Here is a 22209-nt window from a genome sequence, read left to right on the forward strand (position 1 = left end):
TCTCCACTGAGCAAGAAGAAGCCACAGTGCTGATTGTATAATTAGCTAATTATACCTCCAATTTTTCTGCTTATAAATATGAGTTCCCAAATTATACCTGTGGGGAAAAAAGCTATTTTGGTCTGTCAACTCCATCTGAAATGTGCCCGAAGTTTACAAAATCCATTTACCAGTGATGTGGCTTTATAAAGTTCCTCCTGGCAGCAGAATTGTACATAAGTTTTCTTTTTGATGCCTATGAAATTGGGGGACAAACTATCTGAAAGGTTTATTGAAAAGATGAGAAACATTACACATTAGACTTGCTTTCTGGTCATTTTCATTGGTTATGCTATTCCTTTTTCACTATCCCCATACCTGAAACCCTCTTCTCCTGATCTTTTTCTCTGGCTTCTCTGGCTTCCTTCAAGTCTCAGGTAAAGAACTACATTTTGTAAGAAGCCTTTTTTTGTCCTCTCTAAGCTTTATGACTTCCTTCTGAGCTCAGCTACATTTATCCTGTATATATTTCATTTGTACACCAGTGTATACGTGTTGTTTCCAACATTAGAATATAAGCTCCTTGAAAGCAAATATTGTTTTTGCCTTTCTTTATATCCCCAGCAATTGGCACAGTGCGTAGCATATACTAGTTACTTAATAAATCCTTATTGACTTGACTTGACATCTAACTCTATTAGATGCATCTGTACTCCAAGGTCTTAGAAAGTGGAAATCTACTGAATGTTGACAAGGGTTTTAATAGGGGCCCTGTACCGTACAAGAGACTGGCTAGTGGCTAGAATGTTCAAGTAAAAAAATATTTGCTTTTATTAGAAGCAGGTGCTTCATAATGGTCTACCTCCTTTATGGAACAGCTATCCATTATACAGTTGACATCTTCCTGAAGCAAAAATATTGGTTTCCGTGTTCAGTTAGCCCTCATATCTTGGCATTTCCCATTTAACAGCCTTGCTATCATTCCCCTTATTCAAAACTGTATTTCATTTTGTGCTGATCAGGTATTATGCTGTTTAATTTTTTTCAAAATTTTCAATTTCAATGAAAAAACATAAGAAATCATTGAATTGGATTTAATACACTGAATTATCTTACCAAGAGTAAAAGCATGGAAAAAATGAAGACAAGATTAAATAAGTTGGTGAATTCATGGAAAGTTATAAAGTCTTTCATTGCTGAGCACATTGTTTTACTTAATTTTGATATTTTAGGTGACTATTGATGTTAACCATCTATATTTAAAGTCTACGTTGCTCACCAAGAAATTTAATTTTTAAGGACAGCTAGATGGCTTAGTGGAGAGAGATGTATGTCTGGAGATAGAAGGTCTTGGGTTCAAGTTTGACCTCAGAAAATTTCCTCTCTCTGTGGCTTTGGGCAAATCACCTATTTATTCTCAGTTCTAAGACAGAAAGTAAGGGTTTAAAAAAAGGGAAAAAAAATTTAGTACATTTTACTGAATAAATATAGATTATAACTGAGTAAAATAAACCCTCCAAAAGGTGAATAGATAGAGTTGCAGTGTTGTTATTGTTTTGGTTGAATGTAAATAAATGATGGAGATAAAAAACAGTTATTTCTCTCTTGTATTGCTTCTCTTTTCTCTGGCCAAAAGAATGATCTTCTGACCAGGAAAGATAAAGCAAAAATGTTTACTAGGAATTTGAAAGCTAGGAGAATACAAAGGTCCATAAGAAAGCCATGGCTGTCCTCAGTGAATTCAAATCAACAAGGTCAGGATACTGAAAAAAATGACAGGCATGATTTTAAAATGTGTTTTGAAAGCTCTTAACGAATGGAAATAGCTGCTACCCAACTGAAGAGCAAATGCCCTCATTTTTAAACTAACAGGAAAGATTAGGGTCTGAAAATTTTAGCTCAGTAATCTTGACCTCTACAATATATTAACAAAGACAGAGCTTGTGAGCATTTAGAAAAGCAAACATTAATCATAAAACTGTTTTAGAGTCAGGTCTCTCTCATCTTATACTCGTAGAATTAATATTTTAACCCTCATGTATGATTTTGCATTTACCTGTATTAAAATTCATATTGTTTTAACCTAGATCCATATCTTTTGAATATTAACTCTTGCATCCAACATGTTAGTTGGTATCTATAAATTTTATAGGCATATGATCTATGCTTTATGAAAGTATTCAATAAAAATATTAGATAAGGCCAAGCACAGATCCCTGAGGCACTTGATTATAGAACTCCTCCCAAACCTTAGCCTTTAGTTGAGGTCATTTAGCTGCTTCTGATGTAGTTCCTTTTCTTTATTACTACTGAGTCTTTTTTAGATATTTGCCAATATCCTCTTTCCTGATATATTCTAGAATTTTTCCAGGAATTGATGAATGAGTAAAGAGTTCTAGGAGGAAACTAGGAGACTGTTACAGTAGTTCAGACAAGAGGGGATGAAGGTCTTATGTATGGTGGCAATGGTGTGATTGTTGGGAAGTGGGTAGATGTGACAAAAGCTGTAGAGAAAAGTCACAAGAATCAATAAATGATTTGGTGTTGAGATGCCCAGATAAGTGGGAAAAGTGAAGGATAATACTGAGTTCAGAAACATCGATGTCTGGAAAATGGAACATAAATAATTTTAGTATTTATACAGTGTGATCATATTGAAACATTTTAAATTGAATTTGACAGGAGCATTCATACTTCCTTTCTGAGGCAGAGAAATGGTCTTGAACTAGAATTGAAAAGGAATTTGTCTCTTAAGATGCTACTCTTCATAATAAGTGTTTTGCTTAAGCTTTTGTTTTCTTTATACAATAAATATGAAGTTGAACAAACCCCAATAGTATATTTTCACTGTATAAAGTAACTGAAGAGATAGTAAACATCAGGAGAGGGAAAAGGAGAATGAGAATAGAGAGGGGAGGGGAGTATAAGGAGAGAGAGAGACAGAGACAGAGAGAGAGACAGAGAGACTAACAGATTAACACATTGTAAGGTAAGAGAATGCCCTTCTTTAAGAAGTCACTTTAGCTCAAACAGCTCTAAGTGGTTCAACTACAATTATCATGTTTTCTCCTTTTAAAAGTATAGTTGTCTGAGGAGATTTTTGAATTGAATTGATTTGTTTAAATTCTTGTAAATATATATTTATTTCTACTTTGATCTTAACACCAAATTAAATGACATTTCTACAGATAAGACAGAAAATGAAAATAGTATATACAATTTCAAACATCTACAATATGCAGTATGATCCTTTTTAAAAGTACTTAATAGATTAAACATATTGAAACTATTATAATCTATCTAAAACCCATAGTTTACAAAGCTATCTAGCTTGCCTGTACTGGGTTTTTTTTTTCTGGCCTTCCTTCTCTACCATGTCCTAATTCAACTCAGAAATCTCATCATCTTGTAAGATTCTTTCAACCTTGTTTGACTCACACCTCATTTGTCCCCCTCTGTTCCAATTATTGGAGGGAGAAGCCCTCCTCCATTTAAGAATGAACATCTATTCAGTTATTTCTTCTTTTTCACCCTGCTTGCACTCATCTTGTACTTCTTTGGCTTTTCTACCATTCCTTAGAGCCAGATAACATCCCTTCCTCTAAGGCTGTTATTTTGTATGCTTTCTTCTCCCCTTTGACTGTAAGCTCTTAAAGGATTATCTTTCTTTTGGGTATTTGTATCCACAATGCTTAGCATAGCACAGTGCCTAATACTTTTGGCATATAGTATGTGCCTAATATTTTTGACTATTTGACTATTGACTACTGTGTCAAAAAAACTCTTTGGTTTTTTTTTTGGGGGGGGGATGCCTCAATGACCTTTTCTTTTGTAAATTTATTACCATATTCCTGCCCCACCCCACCCTCACACTTCCTACCACCTACCCCTAGAACTGAAAAAAAGAAAGAAATGGAACAGATATCTTATAACAAATATACAAAGTCTCAGTGAAACAAATTCTTCCATTAGCTGCCTGAAATTTATATTTTATCCTGTATTTTGATTCCACAATCTCTCTGTCAGGAGGTGAACAGATGGTAAACTTATCAGCATTCCTCTTGAATCATAGTTGCTCTTTATATTGATCAGAGTTTTCAAGTCTTTCTAGATTTTTTCTTTAAAGTACTATTATTATATAAATTCTTCTGATTCTGTTCACTCTGCATCAGTTCATAAAAACCTTCTAAGTTTCCTCTGAACCTATCCCTTTCTTATGACAGAATATACCATTGGTTTCATATGCCATATTTTGTTTAATCCATTTCCCAATTGACAGGTACTCCCTTAGCCTCCAGTTCTTTTGTATGCATGAATATTTTTGTACATAGGAGTCTTTTTATTCTTTGTAGTATAAGCCAAGAGAGGAATTACAGGTTATGCACAGTCTAGCGATATCCTCATTATTTTCAAGAATGGCTGTACCTTTCATGATTCTACTATCAGTCCCTTAATATGCCTGTTTTTCCAAAGCTCCTCTGACAATTGTATTTTTCCTTTTTTGTTCTCTTGGTCTTTCTGATAGGTATGAGTTGGAAATTCAGAATTGCTTTAACTTGCATTTCTCTTATTATTGGTGATTTGAAACATTTTTTGTGACTCTTGAGAGCTAGGATTCCCACTTTTAAAAGCTTCTTTTTTAGGTTCTTTAACCATTTTTCTATTGGGGAATAGATGTTCTAGTTTATTTGAATCATTTCTTCATATATGTTGGATATGAGACCTCCATCAGTAAAATCTGCTGTAAAGATTTTTTTCTGTTACCTGTTTCTCTTCTAATTTTAACTACAATAGTCGTATTTGTTCAAAAACTTGTAAAATTTTATATAATCAAAATTGTTCATTTTATCTACTGTAATCCTTTCTGTACCTTGTTAGTGAATTTTTATACTATCCATAAGTCCAAAAGGTGATTTCTTTCTTGTTTCTGTAACGTATTATGTTATCTGCTATATCTAAGCCTTGTATTATAGAGAGCATGTCTTGGTATATGATGTGAGATGTTGATCTGTGCCTAATTTCTGCCACACTATTATGCATTTTTTCAATTACTTTTGTCCAATAATCAGTTCTTATTGCAGTAATTGGGATATTTGACTTTATTGAACTCTGTATAATTGTATTTGTTTGTTTCCCTAAATTATATGCCTAGGGGGCGGCTGGGTGGTTAAGTGGATTGAGAATCAGCCCCAGAGCCAGGAGGTCCTGGGTTCAAATATGGCCTCAGATACTTCCTAGCTGTGTTACCCTGGGCAAGTCGCTTAACCTCCATTGCCTAGCCCTTACCACTCTTCTGCCTTAGAACCAATACCCAATATTGATTCTAAGAGGGAAGGGAAGGGTTTAAAACAAAATTAAATAAATAAATAAATTGTATGCTTAATATAATCATCTTCCTTCTTTTAACAAGTACCATTTACTGCTTTGAAATACACTTTGAGATCTGTTATTTCTCATCTCCTTATTTTCACTACAATTGAATCCAATCAGACCCTAAGCTTATCATACAATTAATGCAGACATGTTGAAAATGGAAAATGGAAATATTTTAAAACCTTCAGAGGCTTAATAAAGTAGCATGGGAGTGTAACACATCCAGGTAGATCACAATTTTTTTTTAATTCTGAAGATATTTGTTTATTATATTTTGGGTTCTAATCACTACCATTGCTAGGTTTAATTTCTACCATGACTATCACCTTTTTTTTCTTTTTAACAAGACTCATTATAATGCTGTCATTATTACTGATAATATCTAACATTTGTATAGTCCCTAATCTGTGCTAAGCACCGTGCTAAATGCTAAAACATTTTGCAAATATTATTTCATTTCCTTCTGAATATACATATGATTTGTCATCAGATCTCATTATTTTTCCCTGTAATGTCTCTCATATATACCACCTTCCTTTATGTTTCCTTTGCCACTAACCTGCACTGGAACTTAATAATTTCATTTTTATATTACTATAACAGCTTTGGACCTTGTCTCCATCTTTACGACCTCTTTATTCATTGATCTACAAAGCTGATAGAATAATCTTCAAACATTGTTTTTTATCATGCCACTATCTTATAAAACATTCATCCCATTATTGACTATGTAAAATGGAAACTTTTAAGTTAAGATTTCAAGGTCTCCTGCCATATTTGCCTTGCTGGTGGCCCTCTGCAAAGCTCTCAAAGTCTTTTTTTTTAACTCCCTATGTTAGGCTATGTGATGTAGCCAGGTTCATCTGTTTACCTATGACTTAGTACTTTTTCTCTTTCTTTGCTCATGTCATTCCCATGGCAACTGCCCTTTCCTTTCCACTGTGACAATGCTCATCTGGAAGCAGGGACTTCAGAGGTCACTGAGTCCAACAAGTAGAAATCCCAGCCTTTGCCTGATGGCTTTTGATGAAGGAGAACCCATTACCTCTCTGTGCAGCTCATGCCATTTTGGAACAGCCTTCATTGTTAAAAAGTTTTTTTTTTTTCCCCCTGCAATCAAGATTAAATCTTTCTTTGTAATTTCCATCCATAATTCCCTGTTCTGCTTTATGTGGGAGAGACGGACAGTCTCTTTCTTCCTCTGCCTTCTTCAAAGAGCATTTTACCATTTGCCTTACCTAGAAAGCATCCCCTTAAAACCATAGCCCTTTAAAATAACTCATTTACTTCATCTTTCTTAGTAGTCATGTATTCCTGTTTGCTCACAAAAATCATAGACTTTTACGATTTGAAAGGACATAAGAGATCATCTTAAGATTTAGAGCTACATGGGATCATATTGGCATTCTAGTACAATAACAGAAAGGTTAAATGCTTTATCTGGTATTGCAGGAATCATATCATAAACACATTCAAACCTAGGTCTTTTGATGAAAAATCCTTGTTTTTAACATCATACCATCTTGCTTCCTTTATTGTTTTAATTTGTAGACTTATTGCCTGGTGACTTCTCTTAAATCACCTCCTGGGCTTACTTAGATCTCTATGTTCTAATTTGATTTTTATGTAGCTCCTTAATAAAGACATTTCTAACTTATGGACTTTAGACTTAATGACTCTGATTGTATGCTAGCTTGTTAATTATATGTGCTGGCTTCCTATGCATATTAAAGATGTGGCTTCAACTTCAATTTGAAAAAGCCTAAAAGCTTCAAAAAACCCTGGTTTAGCAATTAAGATGATGTCAAATTTAGCAAACCATTTCCTCTACAGTGGGAAAAGGTATGTTAGAATTAGATTGTTTCCCATCAACCACTAGATTTATCTCTTCCCTAGCTTTCAGACCACCCTTCTCTGACCTCTTAATTTCCTTTCCCTGCCCATTTTTTCTCTCCCTTCCTTTATTATATACTTTCTCCACCCTTCCTTCACACAGAAACTTTCCCACCTTTTCCCTCACAATTACACTTTCCCGCTTTTTCCCTCTCAAATATCCTTTCCTACCTTTTCCCTCACAAATACATTTTCCTGACTTTTCCCTTAAATATAAACTTTCCTACCTTTTCTCTCACAAATACTTTCCCGCTTTTCCCTCACAAACACGTTTTCCCACCTTTTGCCTCACAAAACCACTTTTCCACCTTTTCCCTCTCATATTAACTTTCCTGCCTTTCCCTCACAGAAAAACCCTTTCCCGCCTTTTTCCTCACATACGCTTTCCCTCATTTTTCCTCATGGATATACTTTCCCGCCTTTTCCCTTTCCCACCCTTTCTTGCTCACCCAGTCCCCCCTCCCCCTATCACCCCCCCCCCCATAGATTTGAGAGGTGGCCCCACCCAGATCATGTGGTTTATCTTCATTGGATGTTATGAGGAAGCCCCTCCCACCGTCCAAGTACTTTCTCCTCCCTTTCCCATAGTTCACTTCTGCACGCTAGTGCCTCTCCTCAGAAGCCGCAGTTAGCCGACGCTGAGGTAAAATTCGTTTCTCTGAGGCACCTGTGAAGAAAACTGTTGACCATCCAGGCCAGGTGGAGGGAATAGAAAGACGACAACATCTATAATCCCAAAACCATCTGGTTTTCTCATTTTCTCCTCAGCAGCCTCGTCAGGTGTGGTAAGTTCGATGCCCCCTCCCCCCTCCGCCGTCGCGCGCCCCTCCCACCCCCCTCCACTTTACACTATTTGATTAATCCTACCTACTATGTAACTTCTATTGCCATCCCCGCCTCTGCCCCCTCCCCCCACCCCGCGTCTCCCCTCCCTCAAGTCCCTCCCATTTCCCCCCTCCACTCACGCCCCCCCCCCCCGTCAATCCAACTTAAGCTATTTGGTACTGTGTAATTTCTATTGCCATCCCCCGCCACCCTCCTGCATTCCCCCTCATGTCCCCCTGTCCCCCCGTCAAACCAACGTCCCCCCTCACGTTCCCCCCTCCCCCCCCCCCCCGTCTATCCACCTGGCGCAATTTGGTACTGCGTAATTTGTATTACCATCCCCCTGTCCCCTCCCGTGTCCCCTCCCCCTTCCCCCTCCCCCCCATCCACCTTTTGCTATTTGGTACTGCGTAATTTCTATTGACATCCTCCCCTGTCCCGCTCCCACGTCCCCCCCCCCTTCAAATGCCCCCATCCTCCATCCTATCCTCCCCCCATCTATCACTTTTCACTCTTTGGTACTGCGTAATTTCTATTGCTACCCCCCCCACTCCTGCTACCTCCCCTCCCATTCCCCCCCTTGATCCGCTATTTGGTACTGTGTAATTTCTATTGCCATCCCCCCCACTGTCCTGTGTCCCCCCCCAATCCAACTTAAGCTATTTGGCACTGTGTAATGTCTGTTGCCATCCCCCCACCCTCCAGCATCCCCGTCATGCCCCCCCTCCCCCTTCAGTCCAACTTAAGCTATTTGGTACCATGTAATTTCTATTGCCATCCCCCCCACCCTCTTGCGTCCCCCGTCATGTCCCCCGTCCCCCCGTCAATCCACCAATCCAACGTCCCCCCTCACGTCCCCCCCAGTCTATCTACTTTGTGCTATTTGTATTGTGTACTTTCTATTGCTATCCACCTTGCCCCCTCCCGCCCCCCCCCATCCACCTGGCGCTATTTGGTACTGCGTAATTTGTATTGCCATCCCCCCTGTCCCCTCCCGTGTCCCCTCCCCCCCCCTTCGATCCACCTTGCGCTATTTGGTACTGTGTAATTTCTATTGCCATCCCCCCTCTTGCGTCCTCCCCACGTCCCCCCCACGTCCCCTGCCCCCGCCCCCCCACGTACATCCACCTTGTGCTATTGGGTTAATCCTACCTATGGTGTAACTTCTATTTACCATTTTCTCACCCCGCCCCCAAGCCTCAAACCTCAGCGGCTCCCCTCTGTGTTTTCACACCCTAGGGTCAATTCACTCTTGCTTTCTTCTTGGTGTTCCCACCTCCCCTCCCGTCTTCTCATCATTGCCTTTTCCTTCTCCTTTCTTTCCCCTCACTTTCTCCCCCCTCCCCCATTCCTCCATTTTCCACTCTTCTGCTCTCTCCTAGCCCCTCCCCCCCCTTACCTCGCTCCATTGAAGTCAGCTAATGGTTTGAGGCGGCATTTGGGACAACTTTCTAAATTCAAATCTGGCCACAGAATTCACTAGCTGTGTGACCTTGGGCAAGTCTATTAATCTCTGCTTGCCTCAGTGCGGTCCTTAGCTGCAAAATGGGGCTAAATATACTAGAATCTGCCTGGTGGGATTATTGGAAAGATCAAGCTACGCAAAGTTCATAGTATAATGTTAGGCGCGTAATATGTTCCTAAAATGTGCTTCCCCCCCTTTACCCTCTACCCTTCTCGTCCTTTTACTTTTTCCTCATCTCACTCCCCTGTCTACTCTTTCCTCCTACTTTGCCTTCCGCCAATCCTTCGTTCTCCTTTTGTCCCCCATTTCTTCTCCCCTCCCCCTTTCTTCGTCCTATCTCCTTTCACTTTCCCTCGATCTGTGTTCTGCAGTTGCCACGCCTACTTCATACAGCGCCTCACCACTCATCCTTCTCTTCCTCACAACTGTTCATGCTCCTCCCCCCCATGACCTTTTGTTGCTCCCAACTCAGCCGTTGCTCAGCGTCACAGGTGCACGTCGTCATGTCTCTTTCATGACCTTCTGTTGCTCCCAACTTATTCTGCCACACAACTGCGACATACCCCTCTACCTATTGAACTTTTGCTGACCCCATTCTTGTAACTCCAGTATTGCCTTTCCCCCTCTAGGTTGCTGCAGCCTCATAATTCTTATTATAATTCTTATATTATAATATACCATATCATATATTAGATTAAATCACATTAGATTTAGTGAGTGGTGCACTTATTATACCATATAGTATGGAATTAGATACAACTAGCTTAAAAAATGTACATAGGATTTGTCATTAAAATAAAAAATTTTAAAGAAAGAAAAAAATGTACACATGATTCTGCATTATTAACATTTGCAGGACACATTTTAAGTTCAATCTATATTATTAACCTTTGCTTGATTACTTTCTAAGTAGATAATGAATGAAAATTAGCAATAGTCTGAGGGTCAGAGCTGGCTCTAGCTCAACCCTAGGCCCTCATGCTTACTCTCCCCATTGCCCACCCTACTACTGCTTCTATTCCATTCTACTCCTTGTTCTACTATGTGCTCTAGCTACCTTTTCCCCTCTAATTCTAAGGCCTCCTCTTTCCAGGTACAGCCAGCGAGGCCTGCAGAACCATGAAGCTCACAGATGGTGTTTTGCGGAGCTTCCGTGTAGCCAAGGTTTTCCGTGAGAACTCAGACAAAATCAACAGCTTTGACTTCAGTGTCAGTGGTGAGACGGCTGTCTCAAGCAACAGTGACGATACCATCACTCTGTATGACTGTCAGGAGGGCAAACCGAAGAGAACCCTGTACAGTAAGAAATATGGTGTAGACATAATTAAATACACACGGGCAGAAAGCACTGTAATATATAGCTGTAACAAAATAGATGATGCAATCCGATACCTGTCATTGCCTGAAAACAAATATATTAGATACTTCCATGGGCACAAGAAAACCGTGGTGACCTTATCCATGTCACCCTCAGATGAAACCTTTATCTCTGGGTCTATAGATAAAACCATCCGACTCTGGGATCTTCGATCTCCCAACTGCCAGGGTTTAATGCATCTCCAGGGAAAGCCAGTTTGTTCATTTGACCCAGAAGGGTTAATTTTTGCAGCTGGAGTCAATTCTGAAATGATTAAGCTTTATGATCTCCGCTCTTTTGATAAGGGTCCATTTGCAACCTTCAGAATGGAGCAGGATAAGACCTATGAGTGGACGGGCTTAAAATTTAGCAAGGATGGCAAACACATCCTATTATATACCAATGGCAGCTGTTTCCATGTAGTTGATGCCTTTAAGGGTATAGTGACACATATTTTTTCAGGGTATAACAACCACCAGGCTCTCTCATTGGAGGCTGCCTTCACTCCAGATTCTCAGTTTGTTATGATTGGGTCTGAAGATGGTAAGATCCATATCTGGAATGGAGAAAATGGAGAGAAAGTGGCTGTTTTGGATGCGAAACACACAGGTCCCATAACCTGCTTACAGTTCAATCCTAACTTCATGACCTTTGCCAGTGCATGTTCTAACATGTCATTCTGGCTGCCTACTATTGATGATTAATCTCATCCTTATCAATTGTGTCTGTACATTGAAGTTCAGGCACATTGAGGATGAAAAGAACTGAGTTTAAAAAAAAAGAAAAAAGAAAAAAAAAAGAAAAAAGATTTAAAAAAGCAAAAAAAAAAGAAAAAAAGATTTAAAAAGAAAAAAAAAGCAAAAAAGAGAAAAAAAAGAAAAAAATGATTGACTATTATTATTTTGATGACTTCCACACAGTCCTTTTTCACGAACACGATTTTTGCCTACGTTCCTTTCCCCCCTCCTTTCCTTTAGAAGAACTCTTTAGTGCTGCAGATATGAAGTCAAACCTCTTTATTTCCAGCTCCATATTACATGAAACCCTCCATTGGAGATGAGCTATGTCAGGCTTATGAATGTGAGTGTGGAACCCTGTCATAGCATCCTTTTTAATTTTATTTTACATTGAGGAGCAAATAAAATCTTAGCCATATGTGTAAGCTTGTACTACACACAAACCAAACTGGCAAATGGATTTTTAAGAATGATATCATTAAATATTGGAGTGCTTTACTAATAGGAGACTGTGTCCTTAAAAGACCTGTAAGATACCAAAAAATCACACAGTCCCATCTCTCGTATATATAGCTATGCCTTGGGCCCCCCACCCTAGCTCGTTCTCTGAAACTGCTATGTCTACAGATGCAGACTACTGAACACTACATCCTCCATCTTGGGATGAGGTTGAGATAGTTTCATAGTCCTACCCTGGCATTATACCCACCATTAAAGAGAGTGGACATAAGAAATAATTAAAGGGTGGGGGCATTTTAAAAGGCAAAAATACTATAGATGTCAAGAGTTAGAAAGCTCTCTTAAAACCCAGAGCGCTAACAAATAATTCAAAAGAAATTATCCTAAAATTATAAAAGCAAATGAATACTAAACCATCATAGAGAGATAAGCCAAAGAGAAAAGAAACAATGCCTGATGAGAAACTACCAGAGACCTCCAGAAACCAAAGAGAACATGAGCATCAAGCGATGACACAACTACTAGTAAAAGAGAGGAAATACAGTAGAGAAGACTTTAGAGATGATTACATAGCAGAATTTATGACTCTCAATATAAAGACAAAAATTTGCTTAACAGAAAAATGTGTGATTATTCCTTGAAAGCATCTTTAGAGTCTGTGAGACATGAACAGATTTGTCCTAAAAAAATACTGAAGGGGACAAAAACTATCAGAAAAAAAACCATTAAAACCATCAAAATTTGAAAAACATTAAAATAATGCAATCTCCATACAATTGAAAACCCTTGACTTTGTACAAAGACAATTTAAAGATCAAAGACTCTCAGAAAAATGATAACCTGATCACCTTACTGTAGGAAATAATATTAAATAACTGCCCTGAACTTTTTAACACTCAAAATTAAACATCCATCAAAAGAATTCATAGGTCGCTTCAAGTGAAAAGAACCCCACGTTTTCATGCTCAGTGTACAGTATTTGAAATGGACAGTAGAAATATCAACAACAAATTCTATACCCAACCAGAAAAGAACTTTAAGTATAAAGCAAAGGAGTCATTAGAAACCACAGAAACCAATGACTGTTTTTTTCCCTCTGAAAAGATAAGGATTGCAAACAGACAACAAAGACTGTCCCCTACTAACCTGACAGTAACTGCCAACAAAAAGACATTCCATAAAAGAGATGCATTTGAGGTATTTTGGCCCCCATTTCCAAATAAAACAAAACCTTGAGCAGAATACTGATCTCCACAGTGAATTAGCCCACCTTTAACATTTAGTTTATTAAAAGTGAAAGACTGGCCTATAGTAAAACAACAACAACCAAGAAGGGATTGCAAAGAGATTTAGCCCACAAGTAGATAAAGATGTAAGCAGAAATATGAAGAGTTGGAGATGTTACAGTGTGGAGCAGAGCTGAAGCCCAGCGGACTCAACTCCATTACAGGTAAATTTTTATATTTTATGGCACAAAACTGTGGTAAGGGCAGAGACAAATGAGTGAAATGTCAAAAAGGTGATGAATCCTATAGTATCTCTGTAAGGACTAGAGGAGAATGGGAGAGAGATTAAAATAGGGAAATCAGAAAAGGTGTCTCAACCCGGCAGGGGGCGCCACTGAACTACACTCCCGGGGGGAAACAAGTGTATACCAGTGATAGAAATTGGGGACCTCATGATGTGTATAATTTGGGGAAAGTAGTGGCACATTGGGAGAAACTATTGGGCCTCCAAGAATAATATCCTGGCCCAAGAAATTAGATGCATAAACTCCTGGTGCCATCTGGAAATGAGAAGGTACAGCCATTGGAGAGGAAAGGGGGCCCAACTGGATCAGGCAGTTTAGAAATGGGGTCATTTATATGTTAGGACAATATTGGGCATTTCCGTTTGCATTATTTTACTCGTAAACTGATAGCTCTAAGATTAAAGTATAACCAAAAAAAAGGAACAATGGGTCAAGCTTTAAAAAAGGTGGAATTTAGGTGGCACAGTGGAGAGAATGCTGGGCTTGGAATCATGAAAACTTCTCTTCATGAGTTCAAATCCAGTCTCAGATACTTACTAGATGTGTGATCCCAGGCAAGTCACTCAATCCTGCTTGCCTCAGTCCTCTCTGTAAAATGAACTGGAGCAGGAATTGGCAAACTACTCTAATATTTTTCCCAAGAAAACTCGAAATGGGGTCACTAAGAGTCAGACAGGACCGCAGAAAAATAAACAACCCAACAAAGGAGGCAATTAGAGAAATGGCTCAAACCAGGAAGTTAAGGAGGTTCAACTCTATCAAAAACCTAAAGATATGAAAGTAGAAATTTAAAGTTCAGGACAGATAGAAATGGAAGATGTCTATTCAGGGGAATAAAGCAAAAAAATTTGGGAAAGAGTATAAGCAATGAAAAGCTCAATTGAAGGGGAAGAGAAGAGGAGGAATTTCAAACTAGCCAATTAGAAGAGAAAAGTCTTTTATTGGATTTTAATTTGGGTAAAACCTAAAAACTAGGGACAGAGTGGGCAAATATAAGGGAAAAGGAGAAGAGCTGGGCTATATGCTTAAAGCATCAGATTAGTTTAAAACTAATCATAGGGAAAATTTTTAAGAGGAATGGAGACTAAAAGAACTGGGGAAATAAATAGAAACTTCTCAAGTTAGAAGAGAATGTTCTAAAGCAGGGGTGCCATGCTCAAATAGAAACTAATTGGTGTATAAAGATCTTGGTGGGCTACATATTGGTTTAGTTTTAAGATATATTCTCTGTATTTTATTGTATTTTCTATTTATTTTAAGTGTTCCTTAGTTACTTTTTAATTTGGTTCAGGCCCCCTTGCTAGTGCTATGGGCTCATTGGCAACATATTGATACCTTTAGAGTAAAGAATTCTCTACATCTGCCTTTTCTTTAAAAAAAAAAACTTACAATTTAATATCAAAAAGGCTACATTTTATCCAATAATGAGCCTGTTCTGCAGCTAAGCACAGTCTATTGCCATGATCATGAGCAAAGCCCTTTTCAGATCGACAGGGTTGCACAGTTTGCTCTCTGCTGACATGGCAGGTATAGTAAGGCAGGGCTTTGAGCTGCAGTTGAAAGACCTGGGTTCTAATCCTGGATCTGCCACCTAGTAAGTCCATAAGCCTTAAGTCATTTGACCTTTGGGGGCCTTACTTCCTCTCTTCTGTTTCATGAAGTATTTGGCTAGATGATATCTAAAGACCTCTCTGGGCTTGAGTTTGTGATTTTAAGTGGTTTAATTAATCACTGATGAAAAGTTACCAAGGTCATAGCTATTCCCCAATGAACCACTGTAATGAGAGTGCTGTATCTGGGGTCCAAATACCTGCATTCCCACTCCAAGATATGCCGTTTTCTACCTGGGTGACCTTAGACAAATCACTTGATTTCTCTCATCTGTAAAATAAGGCTATTGGACTACATGGGCTCGAGCTCCCTTCTAGTTCTCTGACTTCTTGACCTTTGAGAACTTTCACATTTGACTTCTAAATATATTATCCTTGTGGAAAAAAATAGCAAAAAAAAAAACAGAAGTTCACAGTAGTACTTTGTGACTTCTAGTCATAGTTTAACTGAGCCACACTAAAGTCAGGTAGATTTTTGAGAGGTTTATATTTTTACAGTTTTTTCCCTACTACACTAGCTTTGCTTCATTTGTAACCTTAAAATAGAACACTGGGCAATTAAATATTATAATTAGAGAGCTGTTAAGTAGGATAGCAAGAAACTTCCTATATTACCACCCTTGGTTTCCCATCTGTGAATAGCACCTTTAAGCAGAGGACAGAAACCCTTTTCTTAAGTGTTCATTTAGCAACAAGACTGTGATAAAATGTAGGCAGATTAACTGACAATTTTCTAGACTAGCCAAGAAAGGTCTTAATTAGTTTTTTATAGCTTGAACTTCCTCGAAAGGATATCGCGGCTCTATCATTTATTTGGTCCATGAAACACCTCCATTTTGTATAGTTTTCCACTGCTCTTCACTTTCATGGCCGATGTGCTTGTGGTTTTACTTGTGACCAAAGGCTGGATCCTATTAAGCATTTCTTCTAATGTTTCTAGTCTCAGTTATTCTGACCAAGAAGTAAGGTTTTGGTCTTCTTGTGATACAGTAAGAAAACTTGCATTAACAAAAAATTGCCTTGTTTGCTGAATATTGGAACTGAACACAGAGGGAGTGCTCATTTGGTGCACACCTTCCTAGCCTGGGATCCTCAGGGTCCTTGGACAGATTTTAAGACTTCTGTGAAGCTGAATGAGAAAATATTCCATGCTTATTTTCACTAACATCTAACTGTTTTTAGCATTTCTTTTAATTATTTGAAACCCTTGTTCTGAGAAGACATCTGTAAATTTACTCAGGCAACCAAAAGGGCCTCAATTAATACAAGAGAGTGTCTGAACCTGTGCTCTTTTTTTTTTTTTAAGATGAGAAATTGCATTGCAGAGCATTTCGAGTGCCTTGTCCACCGTCCCTGCAGCCAGCTGGTGACAGAGCCAAGTATCAGAGTGGAGGGTTCCTGCCTCCCTTTTCCAGCGACTTCTGCTACTATGGATCATCTCCTATCATCGAGGACCAAGGAAACAACAAAGGACAATGACAAGATAACACCTATGAATATTTGCCACATAGAAAGACAGCCTATTTGTAAGAATTTTATAAAAAATTAGACTTTCTCCCATTGAGAATACAGAAATAAATACATTGATTTAATCAAAATATTATCCCTTTTCTTTAGGTTTCTGATACAGGTCTCCTAGGAAAAGACGAAGAAAAGGTTGGATAATCCAGATAGTGAGATCCTTAACAATGGTAAGTAACTACATCTAATTTCCAATATGCACCTGAATGATAAATTATAGTATTTCTGTCACAGCGTATTTATCACATTCAGAGTATGATTTAGGGGGAAAAATCCAAGCAAAACGTCTCAGACAGAATATGATTAGACTGTTGTCTACTGCACTTTACCCTAACCTCTCATCATTTATTGAATACTGTAGGGTATCTCTCTGCAAACATTATAGATCGCTCGTTAGGGAGCACTACAGTATGATTCATGATGTGAGTCACAGATTCCCAAAATAGCGGAGAATATAACCTCTTCTCTTATCACTGATTTATCAGGTGTTTGTATAGAAAGTCATCAGCAGAGAAAAGTTATTTCAAGCCGCCAAACTCAGAAATAATTTCTTAATCATTAAAAATGCTTTTGCTTTTATATGCATTTGTTTATGCTCAGGTGAAGAAAATTAAAGTTAGGTCAATCTAGACAGGTTTTGAAAAATAACCCATGAAAGTTGACAGTAATTTCTTAGTAATGCGCGCTTGGCTACATTCTACAAATCCTTGAATGCAGGCTCACATTTCTAAAACACCTAATGTGTGCACAAGTCCAGTGTGGGGCATTAGAAAGTACAGAGGTGAGAGAGACACAGTTCCTACTCTCCCATCACTTATGAACAAATGATTTTTGTGCCCCAGTGAATCTGGAATCTCAAAAATGGAAGGTTTCATTCCTTTCACCAGTGTAAAAGACAGAATCCATCCACTCATGCTTATTCTGTACAGTTCTTTTCTATTTCCTTCGGAAACTATCTGCACATTGAAGACTTTCTTTTGGTCTTTTAGTACTTTGAAGGTGCCAGTGTATTGGCTCTTCCAATCAACTTTTCTGGTCATACATGCCTTTAATGATACATTTTCCATTAGTCCCTGTAGGCAGATCATCGATGGTCATGTGCTGTGGCCTGCTTCTCCATGACATGGGTCTCTCCATTACCTATTCAGCCACCTGTCACCTGAATCCTTTGTCACCTCACAGATCTCCATGATGCACAGCAACTACTCATCTTTGTAGAGAACACTGGAGTTGAAAAGGGCTGGTTTTGTGATGGAGTAGCTTTAAGATCATTGAATGTAATCCCTGGTTTCCTACATACATTATTCCCTGGAATCTTTTTCTTCTTGTTCACCCCTAGGCCGAGTATCATATCTTTGCACATATGTGAGGCTTGTCTAAGATATATGAAAGCATTAACTCATTGTTCTTCTAGTCCAACTACTGTCATCTGGGTAATATGCGCTCTCTACATTCTGCTGTTTGTATTTCTCATTGATATGGGCACTCTCTGCTTGATAGCCAATTAAGATCCATCCAGGCTCTAAGATCTTATGTGACTTTTCCATGTTCTTCCAAATAGCTGCTATTGGGTTCTCGCCCAGTCTGTTTAGGGCCTTTATCTAAGTCTTGACACCACTAACATGATACCATATTTTGTGGGATGTCCATCATCATTTCCTCTTTATAAACTTGGTATGTTGTTTTCTGTGGGTGTGTTCTTCTCTTAATGTTCTTTGATTTCCTATTGGACAATGTAGTATTTCAAGGTTTGGTTTCATTTGTATTTCTTCATAAGGTGCATCAGAGATATGAAAGTTCAAATGTGGTACTTCCCCTGTCATTGATGGCACAAATTAAGCCCTATAGTAAGACAAATCTGTTTCATTTCACGTCTTTGTCATGCTTTCTTCACTCTCATATACTTGTCTTTCAGAGTAATCTCTCTTTTCAGACAAAATATATGTTTGTACATAAAAGATACTTCCCAACAAAACACCTGAACATCCCCACATAAAACCTGTTACTTGAAGGGAACGAGGGACTGTGATGCCAGAAATAACAATAAAGAAGGAAGGCCTCTGAGCATTCTTAAAATTTATGAGAACTACAGAGGGATATGCCATCAATACAGACCCCAAAGTTAAATTATAACATCTCAGAAGTTAGAAAAACATAAACAGGAAGGTGTTTACAGTTTGATGTATTTCTTCTGCCTTGTTTCATGTAAGGGGATGTATATTTTATGCAATATTTGTTAACTTCATCATTCAAAAAATAAAATTGTTTTTAAGCAATTGAACAAAACTGCCTAATAGCATGATTATAACGGATGTCTACCTCATATAATGTTTTGTTACTCAATGAATGTTAACAGAAAGAATGGCTATGTCCTTTAACTTTGATGGTTCCCAGCAGTGCACCCTGCCCCCTTGCCTTCCTTTCACACCTTCTAAAAATGTCCCTGGGCCCCCAGAACTCATCTCTAGGGCTACAAGGTGTTTCTGGCTGCCAACTTGCCCTCCCTTCTTTTCCATGATCTCTGAGCCTCCCAGCCCCCATCTCTGACTGTCTACCAGGAAAAAAACACTACCATGGGATGCTGTTACTCATTATCTTTCCTTCAAATCACTGCATAAATCTCTTAATAGTCCAGATATCATCATCTTTGGGAGGCTTGAGTTGAGTTGTGTTGGGCATAGTGATGTGGCTCTTTGTACCACTTAGACAATCTGGGAGTTATCAGGTGCCAAGCTTCCAGGCACATAGAGGAACTCAAGGCTTTAGCATTTGCCCTGTCATTTAGTCAACAGGTATTACTTAAGCATTAAGCCCAGCATTGTGCTAAGCACTGATGATATAAAGGATAAACACATGCCCCTTCCCCTTTCTGGTGGAGACGATTTCCAAAAACGCACATCGAAGATGAATACAATATGAATTTTTTAAATGTCACAGAAGGTAGACACTAGCCATGGGGGGACAACTGAGAAAGGACTACAGAAGATGGGATTTGAGCTGAGGCTTGAAAGAAGTCAGAAACCAAAAGGCTGAGGCGAGTGGACAGGGCATTCATTTCTGGAATGGGGCCAGCTAATGCAAAGATGGGAGATGTATAAAGAATTACATGTTTAAAGAATTACATGTAGATGAGTGTGGCTGAATCGTAGAGCAGGTGAACGTGTAAAATTTAAGAAGACTGGAAAAGTCAGAAGGATCTGAGTTCTGAAAGGCTTTAAATTTCATTCATTAAATTGGTACATTTTCGAATGCACTAATAAGCAACTGCAATTTTATTGAATGGAGGAATGGCATGGTCAGAATTGTTCTTGAAATAAATCTCTAGCAACTTGAGTGGAGGATGGATTGGAATAGGACATACTTGAGCAAGGAAGACCAACCACAAGACAACACAAGTTGATTGGGACCAGTATCAGAGTAGTGACTGTATGAATGGATAGCAGGATAGAATGGATAGAAGGTAGATATAACAAGACCTGGAAACAAATTGGGTGTGTAGGATGAGGGAGAGAGAGGAGATGAGAATGACACGGAGATTATGAGCCTGGGTTATTGGGAGATTAATAGTACCTTTGACAGTAATGACACGGTTGAATGAGTGGAGTATTTGGAAAAGAAGCAAGTATAATAAGATTTTTTTAAAACCATATTAATTATTAAATGCCTATAGGGCATCCAGTATGAGATGTCCAATAGGTAGTTGGTAAAGTGAGGCTTTAATGTGTGTCTGGTACTATGCTGAAGCTATTGCAAATATCTCAATTGATCATCACAAGAACCCTGGAAGGTAAATGTTATTATTTTTATTTTACAGGTAAGGAAACTGATGTAATTAAAGGCTTAAATGGCTCATCTGTGGTCATGTAGCTAGTAAGTGTCTGAGGATAGCATTTAAAAAAAAATTATTATTTTTATTTTAATAGCACATTTCCACATAAGTTATCCAAAGTTATTTGATCCAAATTGTCTCCCTCCCTTCTTCCCTCACCCCTCCCAGAGCTTGCAATCAATTCAATATGTATTATCACACAAAACATTTTCACATTATTCATTTTTGTAAGTGAATAATCTTACAAAACCAAAACCCCCAAACATATACTCAAATAAGTAATAAATATTATGCTTTCATCTGCATTCTGAGTCCAGCAGGTCAGTCTCTGGAAGTGGATAGCAGTCTTTATCATAAGATTCCTCAGAATTGTTCTGGAACATAGTATTGCTGTTAGTAGTAAAGTCTATTATATATGATTATTCTACAATATTGCTGTTACTGTGTACAATATTTTCCTGTCTCTGCTTCTTTAACTCAGCATCAGTTCATGTAGGACTTTCTAACTCTCTGAAATCCTCCTGTTCATCATTCCTTATAGCACTATAGTATTCCTTCACCTTCATACACCACATTTGGTACGGCCATTCCCCAATTGAGGGACATCCCTTTAGTTTCTCATTTCTTGCCAACACAAAAAGAGCAGTTATAAATATTTTTGTTCAGACAGTTCCTTTCCCTTTTTTATTTCTTTGGGATATAGACCTAGTAGTAGTATAACTGGTTCAAAGGGTATACATTCTTTTATAACTCTTTGAGCATAATTCCAAATTGCCCTCTTGAATTGTTGGATCAATTCACAACTCCACCAGAAATGCATTAGTGTCCAGATTTTGCCACATCCATTCCAACATTTATCATTTTCCTTTAATGTCATGATGGCCAATCTGATAGGTGTAAGGTGGCACCTCAGAGTTGTTTTAATTTGCATTTCTCTAATCAATGATTTAGAACACTTTTTCATGTGATTATTGATAGCTTTTGTTTCTTCATCTGAAAACTGCCTATTCATATCCTTTAACCATTTATAACTTGGGGAATGACTTGGATTCTAATAAATTTGTTTTTGTTCTTGATTTATTTGAGAAATTAGAACTTTATCAGAGAAATTTATTATACAATTCCCCCTCCCCCAGTTTGTTGTTTCCCTTTCAATCTTGGCTTCATTGGAGTTTTTAAACTTTAATTTAATATAATGAAAATTATTCATTTTACATCTTGTAATGTTATTTCTTGTTTGGTCATCAAGTCTTCCCTTATGCATAGATCCTTATCATTCTTTATGTTTAAATCATATACCCTTTTTAATCTTCTCTTGGTATTCTGAAGATGGGATTAACTCTTCCCTGCCTATTTTTAGATTTAATCACCAGAAGTATATACCCCATTTTATGCTTAAGTGGGAGAGGTCTGTGACCCATATGTGCAAAAGTGGGTGACAAATCAGAAACCACTGACTGCCCCCCCGGGGAGTCCTAAGCAAAGCTACAGCCATAATTGGTCCACATCAAGTGGAAGGAATGCACAGGAAATGACAAGCATCTTTAAAAGCAGTTGCAACTTCCTGTGAAGGGAGTTCTTTGAAGTTCAGAGTTCGAGTTGTAGTGGGAGTTCGAGTTGGAGGCTTGTA

General features: G+C 38.3%; 1 protein-coding gene across 1 annotated transcript in view; it reads left to right on the plus strand.

The window, feature by feature from the left end:
• The window catches only part of LOC107650348 (WD repeat-containing protein 82-like), a 229783-nt gene extending 210787 nt beyond the window's left edge, over nt 1-18996 (plus strand). The window contains exons 3-7 of the mRNA XM_056809482.1: nt 7834-8030; nt 10629-13538; nt 16536-16755; nt 16847-16920; nt 17821-18996. Of these exons, the coding sequence (XP_056665460.1) occupies nt 10655-11596 (942 nt within the window). The 5' untranslated portion in view covers nt 7834-8030; nt 10629-10654 and the 3' untranslated portion in view covers nt 11597-13538; nt 16536-16755; nt 16847-16920; nt 17821-18996. The remainder of the gene's footprint in view (nt 1-7833; nt 8031-10628; nt 13539-16535; nt 16756-16846; nt 16921-17820) is intronic.
• The last annotated feature ends 3213 nt before the right edge of the window (nt 18997-22209 follow it).

Source organism: Monodelphis domestica, chromosome X (assembly GCF_027887165.1).
Source record: "Monodelphis domestica isolate mMonDom1 chromosome X, mMonDom1.pri, whole genome shotgun sequence".
NCBI lineage: Eukaryota > Metazoa > Chordata > Mammalia > Didelphimorphia > Didelphidae > Monodelphis > Monodelphis domestica.